General features: G+C 44.0%; 1 protein-coding gene across 1 annotated transcript in view; it reads left to right on the top strand.

The window, feature by feature from the left end:
• Positions 1-577: 577 nt before the first annotated feature.
• The window catches only part of LOC306738112 (neuropilin-1a-like), a gene marked incomplete at both ends in the record, with an annotated part of 75,552 nt that continues 63,657 nt past the window's right edge, over positions 578-12,472 (top strand). Inside the window, 2 exons of the mRNA XM_079219941.1 lie at positions 578-665; positions 1,493-1,667. Coding sequence (XP_079076067.1) covers positions 578-665; positions 1,493-1,667 — 263 coding nt within the window. The remainder of the gene's footprint in view (positions 666-1,492; positions 1,668-12,472) is intronic.

Here is a 12,472-nt window from a genome sequence, read left to right as displayed (position 1 = left end):
TCTCGATCTGTCGGTTGGTCGCTCGCGGCAGGAATTTGGGGAGTGGAAATTCCGCTGTTACTTTCGCGGCTCTACTCGTATTCCTGACATTTCTGCTGTGACGGTCAAGTCAGTCGCTGCGAACAGAGAGAGAGACACACAGAGAGAGGCGGATAAATAAGGACTGAAATCAGGAGCGGAGCTCTTGGAGAGCAGCAGATGTTCCTCGCGGTTGGTTTCCACTGAATACCGCGTAACTCCTGATTTCTCCTCTTTTTTTTTTAGGGTGAATGTTCCTCTTGGAAGTACGACCATCAGCCCTGCTCGGTGTCTGATAAAGAACCGAGAGCACAGCTGCCACTTCTGGCCAACGGATTTTTCTCCCTTTTTTTTGATTCTTCTTTTCTTGCTTTTGGATTATTATCTTTTTTTTACATTTTTTATTCCAGGAGCTGGCAAGTTGTTCCCTGCCAGCCGCTGGGACCTTCTGCTGAAAGCTCGCAGGATGCGACACGCAGCCCTCTTCTTACTTTGAGACATTTATTGGTCCTCTCTCCTGGACGTGCCGCTTCCATTCGCCTTCATCTTCTCCTTCAGCATGTCTGTGTTGCACAACCTGAGGATGAGTGGATTGCTATTGTTCCTCTCCACCCAAGTCCTCCTGGTGGCTCCGTTGACTCAGACCGGTAGGTGTGTGGATGTGTTGTGTGTGTGTGTGTGGTTGTGTTGTGGCTTGACAACATTGATACATTTTTGCATCATTTTTGCAGCATTGTTGCCTCTCACCTGTTTATGCCTCGGCTTTCCCTCTGGGAGCCCGTCTGCAGGGGTTCAACGTGTTTGCACTGTAATTAGCCTCATACATTAACCATAATTAAGGATGCAATACTAAATACACACAAAATGTATTATAATTAGCAAAAATATGCTTAAAGTACGTTGCAATCACTACAACCCGGCAATGTAGTATCACAGATATAATTTGTCCTTATTGTAATGAACATATTACGCATTTTTGCGCTTCAGATATATTCAAAGACGCATTTTTTTTGGAGCTTTTGCGCGCGTTGCCACTGAAGCTCGATATGCAATTTCATAAATCCTTAATTGTGGGAATTAAATTGGATCCCGCTGCCCGTTTGCGGGAGCAGCAGCAGCGGACAGCGCACCTTCATGTGCGCAATCACACCTTACGGCAGGCGCACCTTGCTTTGCGTATCACCTTTTTCAAAAAGAAATAGTGTAATCTGGAAGTTTTATCACCTTCTCTGGGCTGGTGGAATCCCCCAGGATGTGGATTTATAGTCAGATATCAGAGCTTTCCTGTCAGCATCATGTCTGCCCCATAGTGGACATATGGATTTATGGTGATCCCCAGCTGGAGGTCTCATATCCTCACTCCCTGGTTTAATCTTTCACACTAAAATGTGCTGTCATAACACCTCGAGTGCCCATGGAAGTCCATTTCTCTCTCCACTAACTGCACAACTTTCTGCCTTCTCTTGCGGCGTAGATAAGTGCGGAGGGAATATAGAGATCCACGCCGCGGACTACCTGACCTCCCCGGGCTACCCGGGCGCGTACCCGCCCTCCCAGCAGTGCGTGTGGGTGATAACAGCCCCGGAGCCCGGGCAGAAGATCCTCATCAACTTCAATCCGCATTTTGATCTGGAGGACAGGGACTGCAAGTAAGCGTTCAACCCCTCACACACACAGACACACACAGACACACACAGACACACATGCTCTCTCTCTCTCTCTATTCTCCTTCGCTCTCTCCTCAACCCTGCCCGGATACAGGGTGAAACTCTGCCCCCTATTGGTCAAGGAGTTCTACATCTGCTCCCAGGCAGCTGGAGGTGCACAGATGAGGCTGCACTTGAAATTACTTCAGAGGAAACGGGGTGTGATGGGTTTTTTGAATTCACACTTGACGATGAGGGTGTTTGTCTTATGGCATTTTGAGGTTTTGGGGTTTTGGGCAGGAATTAAGATTCAGCGAAACTCTGCGTACACCATCTTTTCATTGATGGAGTTCAGTTTGCTCATAGATAAATGGTGTTTACTTTTCATTTGGAGGCAGAGCTCACCTGTTTGTGTTTGCAGGAGGAATGGAGTCTGTCTGGCTCTTTTGTTTGCAGGAATAGAACCTCAAGGATCTAATTAGATTTTTTACAAATTGTTTGGAAGTGAGTCTGAGGATGTTTGAGGAGACGCAAACGTGAGCAGCTTTGTTTGCCTGTTCACCTTTCGCTATGATTATTAGTATTATCATCTCTGCCAGGAGATAATGAGATCGGCTGTGTGTGTGTGTGTGTGTGTGTGTTTGTGTGCGTCTCTGAGTCTGTCCATGGCTGTCCTCGCATGCCGCTGCACCAAGCTGCACAGAATTTTGGGTCTCATTTACGGCCCCCTGCTCAAGGACATCTCGTGTCTGCGGTGATTCACACGTCTTCACAACACCTTTTATTTCCTGTTTATACCGCCGTTGATTGACTGCTGACTCCTCACTCACTGCTCTTACTAAAAGGAGAGTGTCTGTTGTGTGAGTGTGAAACGCGTCTGATACATTCGCAGTCTAGACGGCGGGTGAGCCAATTTTGGGTTTAAATTAATGAAATCAAACATTACAGCAGTGGTAGTGGAACAATCTACTATTTACAATAGCAGTTGCATTGATGAGTTGATCAATCGATTGCCAGGAAATTAGTTGGCAACAATTTTGGGAATTGATTCATCGTTTCGGTCATTTTTCGGCCCAAATTGCCAAACAAGTGAGTTCCAGGTCATCAAATATGAAGACTTTGTGCTTTACTTTGTCTTTTATCATAGTAAACCTGTTGGATTTGTTTTTTTTTGTCAATTAATTGATTGCCGGAGAAAACAAATGTCAAATAAATCAATAATAAAAGTAAATGTTAATGCAGCTCTGTTAGCTTATAAGGCTCTGCACAGGCCAAAGCAATGGGTAGTTTTTGGTAATAATAATAAAAAAGCCTTACAAGACATTCACTTTCCACGCAGACACTCACAAATCATTCCTATACATGTCTGGTGGTGTTTCCCTGAGTGTACTACACTAAACCTGCAAACACACACACACACACACACGTCTCTTAGACCCAGAGACACACACTGGATTGTGTGCAACCACACAACAGCCCATGTGTTGCTCCCTCTTCCATAAATAAGCCTGTTTTTATGTCGGCTCCTCTGTCTTTTTTAAAAGCTCCATAAACGGCTCCTGTGTAAATCACGGCCGGCTGTCCAGCGCCGCCTCACAGATGGGGTCCTCCAATACTATTGGATCATGTTGCACCACCGGGGGACTAATAAACCACCAGGACATTAGAGCCACTCTGGACAGATAGTGGATATTGTGTGTCTTTCCGGGGATAACACGCCCTCCTCAGTGTTTTAAGCAAAACGTTCAGGAAAGCTTTCTTCAGGGAAAGCTCATTCGGCAATGACCTTATTTTGTGTGGTAACCCAGGGAGCCGTATAAGTACGTAATGATGCTGTTTAAGTGCTTAATGAAACGTGATAAATCTTGCTCATAACATTTTAGCCAGTGGTTGGCACCACCAACAGAGTGTTATCGTCTGCTTAAATGACTCTCCCATAGGTTAATGGGCTAGAATAAGGTCGTTGTAAAGTCAAAGTGTACGGTTTAGTCAGTTTAGTGATGTGTTCTCATCCAGTATGAGGGGTGATGAGCTTCGTCTATCTGACAGAGAACCGTACACTTTTTCCTAAGATGTCAAAGTTGATCTTTTAATGCATCTGAAGAGGCTCCTAGGTGTTTGTCAGCGTCCAGGCTCTTTGTCTCTATGTGACGAGACTGTACGCGTGGACTCAAGGCAGACATTTCCACATTCGGATTGACAGCTACAGGATTCAAACCTGTGACCGATCAACAGCCCGGACAACCCTGCAGCCACCGTGACATGTCATTTGGCGGTTTTCTTCAGGGGGGGTGGGCCTTCGTTTCGCTCGATCGGTTTCATTATTTGTTGTGTGAGTTTATGTTGGACGATGGCGGGGTGTAGCTCGTAGCTCTCCTGGCAGCAGCAGTGTTGTTTTTGGGAGCGAGTCAAATGTTCAAAATATGCTCATTTGGGGTGGGGGTGGACTTGGGCCTTTGGCGAGACCGCAGACCCACTTAAAAATGTCCTGAGAGTTTTATTTCACAGTTTGAAGACGGCTTCAAAACGTGGTACTGCAGTGAGCAACAGAATATAATGTGTTAGCACCAAGTCGAAGTCCAAAAGGTCGAGCCATCTACTGGTGGAGCGGACAGACATGGGACCACCAGCATTGACCGTGGCTCCCAGTTCCCTATCTGACCTCTGCCCTCTGACCCTTGACCTCATATTTCTCTGCAGAGGGGAGTGATTGTACTAGAATTGTATTCCTCAAGAATCAAATGAGGACGCCTTGACAATTTACCGATTCGTCAATCAACAGAAAGTTAATCTTGACATCACTTAATGGTTTAGGTAATGAATTAAGCCGACATATCCAAACGTTCTCTGGTTCCAGCTTCTGGAATGTGGTTTTCTGCATTTCCCTGTTTTGTGTCATTGTTAAGTTAACATTTTTGGGTTTTGGATAGAACCAGACAATTTGACGATGCCACTTTGTTTGTACATTTTTCATGGGATTTTCTTTTGACGTTTTGTTCGACACGGACCAGACGATTAATCAAATTATCAAGAAAGTTTGTGGCCGTATTTATCAATATTGTTGATTGCAGCCTTTATGTGTTCAGTAAGTTTAAATAAAGCTCAGAAACAAAATGTCAACGTCTAATCAACCAAAACAATCATCGTTTAGTTTGAACAGTGGTGAAACATGTCGGCTTAGTAACAAAAGTAGAGCTAAGACAAACAATTGTTTCCTGTTGTTCATTCGTGTATGTTTTAATACATAAAGTGTTTCATCTATAGAATGTCAGAAAATAGTCTACATTTTCAAAAAAAAAAATTGACGACCAACAGTCCAAAAACCAAGAAATACAATTTTCTCTGAGAAGAAAAGCAGCACATCCTCACGATTAGGAAGCTCGAACCAGTGAATGCTTTGTTTATTTCCCCTTCTTTTGTGATAAAAACTAAGCGATCAGAATCAGAATTAGTGTTGAATTCTCGTCGACCAATAAACAAATCCCCCTTATCGTTTCAGCTCTAGATAAAATGCTATCTAAGGAGCGCGGTGGATTTAGCTTAGCTCTCATCCTTTCACTCCTATGAGCATGTTGGAGTTCAGTGTCTGCAGGGAAATCAAGCCGGTGGCCTTCAGGTTACAGGACACTTTCTCTAACACCCTACCATCCCACAGTCAAATACACTCTCCTGATCGCCTGTCGCTGCTTGCCCATTTCTCCCAGTCCCATAATAATTAAATTACTGGACCAAAATGGAACGAAGGCTGTGAAACATGTCTGCCGTTAAGCAGCCAAACAGAGGAGCCAAAAGCAAACGCAGGCGACATTTCCGACATCTTGGTGACAAAATGTCTTCCCGATGCATCATCGTGAACCCGTGGTTTATAATTATGATCCCTAATTACAGAGTTTTTTTGTTTTTAAATACATATTTGTCAGCCAGAAAAATGTCTTCTGCCGGTGTGATTCATGAAGGAGGAAACCGTGCGGTGTTTTTTTGTACTAAAAGTAGTCCGTTGGGAAACAATGACTTAATATCCCAAATAAACAATATGTATCAGATAAAGTGCTTAATGTCATCAGAGGAATACACAACTGTACTGGTTCATAAACGTGTAATTCACCCCCAATAAACGTCATCTTTCAAGATGGACGTGGAGGTTGACGAGATTAATGTGTGGCCTTCGGAAGCAGACAGTCTGGGTGATAACTCCGACCCCGACCTTTTACTTCCACGCAAATGTCACAATCTGCGCTCGGGGTGAACAGACGTCGGGTTCTGACGAGAACCAGTAACACTTTTTTTTGTTCCCAACACCCTGAGATCCATCGGCTCGGCCTCCGTGAGCCAATCTGGAGGGCCACCAGAACGAGTCTTGTCTCACGTCCACGTCTGAAATAGCCTCGGCCCGATAAAGCGAATCCCCGCGGCGCGCGGCGAAATAGAGCAGTGGCGCTGGGAAGGAACATGCGTCGGTGGACGAGATAATTTGGGACATCTTTTTAGGAGTTGGCTGAACTGTTTCCTCCCACATGAGGCGGCGCTGGCACAGACATACACACACACACACACACAGGCAGCAACCTAACTTTCTGTCACTTATAGTATGCTTCATGCGGCGCACACACAGCTTCAGTGTGCATGCTCTCGGGCGGTTTTGAGGCCAACAGGGACACGGAGAGACACAGAACATTCAAGGGACAAATCTCTGAAAAGAAACTGCGACGGCCGTCACAGTAAACAGATCTCAACCCAAACACTTGTGGGAGACTTTGACCCAAAACACCAAAAGATTGAACGTCCTTTTCAAAGAATGTGTTCATGCAGAATTCAACAGACTTGTAGAATGTTTGCTGAGGGGAAATTAAGTCAATCAAAGTCCAGTATTATTCCTAAAAATAAAAAAATAGCAGAGACACAGTCACAAGACCGCAGCCTGGAGTTGTCACATGAATGGAAACACACATTTGGAAGGCATTTGCTTGTGTGTGTGTGTGTGTGTGTGTGTGTGTGTGTGTGTGTGTGTGTGTGTGTGTGTGTGTGTGTGTGTGTGTGTGTGTGAAAAACTTGAACACATCCAGCATTCTTGAAGTATTTGAAATATACCTTGTTTTCTAATAAGCTTTTGTAAAAAAAAAAGAAGAAAGAAAAATGGATGGATGAATAGAGTGTTAGATGATAATGAGTAGATGGCAGGATTGATAGATGGGTCAATAGATGGATGGATCTGCAAATAGATGAATGAATAAATGGACGGATGAATCCAAAGACGTGTTTTTGGATGTAACGTAGGATTTTCATCGAAGAATTTCCGGACAGATGAATAGGTCAAGAGATGGCGGGACAGATTCTTGGATCAACTGATGGAACGACGAGCGGATAGATGGATGGACCATTAGGTTGGACGATGGATTTCAAGGATTTGTGGGTGAATCGATATAACTAGTGGCGGATCTAATTTTATGGATGATGGAAAGGTATGGACGAACCCCGAGATGGGTGATGGATGAATGGATCGCTGGATGATAGATGGCCGATGAAATGAATCAACAGAGGGGAGATTGCTGGATGAAAGATGAATGGATTGTTGGATGATAATGGACGGATGATTGGATGAATAAAATCAACGTGTGGTTGATAGGTAGCCCACCGGAGGGGTCGACTCAGAGAGATCGATGGAAGAATTGCAGGACAGATGTACGATTCATCGGATGGCTGGAAGGATCGTGGCATGGAATGGATGGACATGCATTTGGAAGAACTTCACAGTTAATTCCTCGTCACCTCTTCGTGAAAAAAGTGCGAAACAAGTAACTCTGCCGTCGGTTGTTGTCTGCAGTCTCGTGTTTGTGCCGCAGCAGGAAAACATTCTGATGAATCGCAGCCTTTATGCGGCTTTTAGACCGAGGCATTAATTCACCAGCGGTCCTCCGCTCAGCATTCAGTTTGCCTTTGCCAGTTTCAAAGAAAATAAAAGCAAACCCTTCCAGATGGTTGTGTTTTCAGTTCCAAAGCAGCCACACACAAAACAGGAAGACTGAATGTGCCGCTGCCACAGATCGGTTGGCCCGTGGCGCGCTCCCAAGGAAAGTTAAGGCGTGAGCCATCAAAAATAATTTGGTTGTTTGTTCTGTGTTTTGCAGCGATGTGTTTTTTCTATTTGTTACTTTGGAGCGCAAAACAGCCGTGAGAATTAGGTCAACGGCGGATGGATATTTGTTTTGTTTTCTTGTTTGTAGTCTGCATGAGCAATTGTCCCAGTTTCATGTAATATCACAACCATTTTTTTTAACTTAAATACTAAACTGTAAACGTTTGTAATTTCTCATGAACACACAAAACGTGCAGCCTGCCTGAATCTTTCCCCTCGTTCTGCTCGGTTTAGTTTGGTTTGGTTCCACGGTGATTTGTACGAAAGAGAAATAGAGGTATTACCAATTTGTGCAAAAGCCATAAAAAAATACTCAGAGGGTTTGGGTAGAAGAACAGAGATTAACGGCTCTACGGATCCTCATATCTCTCCCTTTTCTCATGCCATCTTTGCTTTCCGAAATCGCTTCATCCCCCACGATGCAATGGGGCCTCCTGCTGAAGCTCCTCAAACAGAGGACATTAGTTTGATCGTAATTTGGTCATTCAGTGTGATCCACACAGAGCGTGGCTTATTATTAAAGAACGAGACGACCAAAACAACGTGACAGATGTGTCGAGGGAAGAAAGAAAGAAAGAAAGAGAGAGAGAGGCGTGTGGAAAGAGAGGGCAGACGAGTACAGACGGACTCTGAGAGAGAGAGAAAGAGAGAGAGAGAGAGAGAGAGAGAGAGAGAGATGGCTTCAGGCTGGTTGGCATGGTCAATCTCATCCTGACCTCGGTGACAGACCTCTCGCTGTCTTTCGCTTCCTCCTCCACCCTCAGGCTGTTTTGTCATTTATTTTTTTCAGACTGCCACCTCCTTCACCATCACTCTCTCTCTCTCTCTCTTTCTCTCTCTCTCTCTTCACACTCCCTGAACTCTTTGTGCACTCGTTGTGTTTTCATTCCCTTTTGTCTCTCCACTGCTTCTCCATTTAGATACATGAGGGTGAATCCTTCGGTTTATACCTAAAACCACTTGTTTGAAACGTTTTGAAATATAATTAGCTTGAAAAAGTGAAGGTACTTAGTAAAGTCACTCAGTCGTGACTGAATAACTGGACACTTCAAGGAAGAACGCCACAAACGTCCCAAAAACATCGCCGCTAACGTCTTAGCAAAGCCTTTTGGGAAACCGGCAGGGAGCAACATTAGCATTCATGTGAAGTCTTATTTCTGAGAACTGGGTCTCTAGCTGCTCAACGCTCCACGAGGTTCATCGTCACTAACTTTGCCCTACACAGGGATGTGGGTTACAGTGTGTGTGCTGAAAATAGCTGCATGCTTCATCTGAATGGGGATACAAACTGGAACTAAAACATGTGAGGATGACTCAAAAGCGTTGAACTTCCCCTGACTAAGAGTTGAGCAATTCCTCGAGATATTTAATCTGAGGTTACATTAATCATGTAGAGCTCGGTATCGAAGCTTCTTCATGCTAACAATACCTGCATTTGATCCTTTTTGTACCCAGATAGAAGAAGAAAAAATATTGTTTGTATGGTATTTAATGCTCTGTGTGATTGGCCCACTCCCGCTGCAGCTACAACTCTCAGTCTGTGTGGACGGCGTATTTGATGGAGACCGAGATGCCACCTAAACGTTTGAAAGTACGGCCTGTGGTTGCATTCAATGCAACTAAACGCGAACATCCACATGAGGAATGTAGTGTAATGGATGAGGTAGAAAAAAAGATATCAGATGAAGTACTCTGTATCACTTTAAGGGTCCTGGTATTGTAGTTTTTAAGTCTTTATTTTGTTGTTCATCAGCACGTTTGATAAAATTGTTGGCTTTTCTTCAACGTTTGAAAGCATCAAAGTGATTTCACAGCGTTGTATTTGATCCTTTTTATTCATTTGATAAGGTTGTATAATTGATCTCTCAGTGAATATATACTCTGGTCAGACTAGAGTTCAAACAGTGGCTGACGTCCTCCAGCTGACTCTCGTCTCTCGGCAGCAAATATTTGTCCAACGGAAGGAAGGGTGAACTTTGAGTCCAGCTATTGTTTCTCTTATGCAACTCGCCGTTGTTTGGATTTGCTTTTCTAAACAATTATAGATCCAAACTCTGCGTCCCGCATAACTCTGCTCACACATGTGGAACACACACACACACGTACACGTGCAAAGGCAGAATAAATAGGACGCACACGGAAAGACACTCTCTCTCTCTGATAGAAAGTGCACACACACACACACACACACACACACACACACACAATAAAACTATCAAATTGCGGTCAATGTAATCAGACCTGTTGTGGATTGCCTGCTCATCAGTGAGTCGCACATGTGCACACACACACACTTTCACACACAAATGAAAACACATGTCAGATTAGATCCTTAACGAGCAGATTAACGAGGAGAGAGTTCGGGGATGGGGGAGGAGGAGGAGAGGGAGACCCGGACAGCAACGTCACGCACAGCTGCAATCCCAGGATTTACAGGACTCACTCACTGATGAACACCAGATGTCCACACACACACACATACACACACACACACACTATTTCTAATGCACAATAGGGGGGCCGCCTTTCAGAGTAAACGTTTGGGTTTAATAGTGACGGTAAAGCTTGTTTTAGTTGTTTCTGCACACGGTTTCTATTGGCTCCACTTATTTTTAAATCCTCTGGGAGCATTTAGATGAACAGCGTGAAGAACGACAGAGATGAGTGAACGGATGGACTGATTGGGCGATTAGGTTCGGGAGGATTCATCCAACCTGGCGTCGGCGTCTCATTTCATCGGCCAGTTTTTAAATCTTTAGGTCTGAGGAGTTTTCCGCCTCAGGCTTCATCAGTACTTTTTTTCGTTACATCATAGTTACGTCGGTCCTGATCCCGCTGAAACGCAATCAGCGATGCCTCGATGCATGTGTGGCGTGTCCTCACGCAAGTTCACAACAACGCAGACGTTCACCAGATGTGTACTCTCAGTGTGAAGCGTGTTCTTGGGATAATGCGTTTTTCATACTTGCTGTATTTCTATGCACCCGGTGGCATTAAAGTGACACCGATGATGTTTGTTCAACTTCTAGTTTGTGTAGTTCTTGGCTTTTTACGTTTGCTTTGGACTCCATGGGAATCTACGTTGGACTGTTTTTTCTGGAGCTACAACAGCAGCTTGCACACCTCAGCAAAGCAAAGCAAAAAATGGTCTTACATGAACTTTAAGATGATTAAGAAATCTCTAAATGTATTGTATTAGAGGAATTCCGCACGGCTTTGCCTTTTATTTTGCCGATACAGTTTTTATTTTAGATAAATGGATTGATAAAAATGAAGATAAAGCAACATGTAGTTAATGTTGTGAATTCAAACCAGAAAGCTTCCTTAAATTTAGGCTGCAAAACTACTTTTTTAAACATGCTTGGGCTTAAAATGGGCTTTAAAGTATGTAAACAATGTAGTCGTGTCATGAAACCTCACTTCAAAATAACTCAACAACACTCTGCGACTTGAACACCGATCTCCTGGGTGAAGGTCCTGTGATTGTTTGACCCCAAATCGCCCTGTTTTTTGGTCTTTTTACTAGGTCACCATACTCTGAGCGTTTAAAAGCGACACGGACGGGTTTCACTCACAATGTACTTGAAAGTCTAACGAAGAGTGTTACAAATAATCCGGTGTACGACTGGTTTGAAAAAGTCAAAATAAAAAAATTCCACTCGTAATCCACCAATTATGAATGACTGTGACTTCCCTTTGTTCATCGGATTTCCCCAAAACCTGCCTCCTTGTGAACTTTAAAAGGCCCGTGAAAACTCAATGTCACGCTTTGGGACCGTCCACCGCCGGGATGCGAGGGCCAGAGGTCGGCCAGGAGGTCACACTGAGTTGTGACCTCCTCCTGGGAGGACGAGTCCTCGGGAGGCTTTGTCCTTTTTCTTTTTTTTAATCCGCGCGACGGGAAATTCGCCCCTCGTTGGAGCAAACATGGGCTGTTCATTAGCAGCGTGGACAATAAAGTCTTTTTCAGCTTGTCGAGGAATGCGTTGTATCTGTCTGGGTAGAAACGCCCCCGGGGTGACCTCCCATTGAGACATGTATGTAGAAGATACACACACACACACACATCTTGTGGGCAGATGATGAACAGATTAAAACGTGTGGGAGGCCTGCACACAAACACACACACACACACACACAGACACACACACACAGTGATATGCATACAAACAAAAATGAAACGCTCCTCCGTGGATGTAACAGACATTAATGTATTCAGTCTGATGACCCAAATCTGTGTCATGAGCTCTGAGTTATTTTGAATCAGACTGCTGACTGAAGGAAATGTAGGAAGCGGGCGTGTTAGTCAAGTGTTGAGCGCTGAAGCATCATTTGTTCTGCTGTTCTTGGCTAACACTTTAATACAGTGCACACCAAAAAGAGGGAGTAGTGGTGTTTAGCACAATGTTGCTGTTCTCAATTACAAGTGAAATGTCTGCAGTGCACTCCTGCTGTGTAATAACAGGAAAAAGCTTTTAGCTATAAAAAAGAAAAGGTCTTTATTGTGAAAGAATGTGATCTTTATAGTGTTTGATAGTTAAATCAGTGGGAATGTGTTTATGTATTAAAGTAACTCCAGCTATCAGATAAACACAAGGTAAAAAGTGCAATATTTATCTGTGAAGTCCTAAAAAAGAAGCAAAATAGAAATACTGTACAAAAAATATGCAAGTTT

This window comes from Taurulus bubalis, assembly GCF_910589615.1.
Source record: "Taurulus bubalis genome assembly, chromosome: 1".
Classification (NCBI taxonomy): Eukaryota; Metazoa; Chordata; class Actinopteri; order Perciformes; family Cottidae; genus Taurulus; species Taurulus bubalis.
The sequence above is the reverse complement of the archived record's forward strand: the minus strand, read 5'-3'. Positions and strand labels throughout refer to the sequence as shown.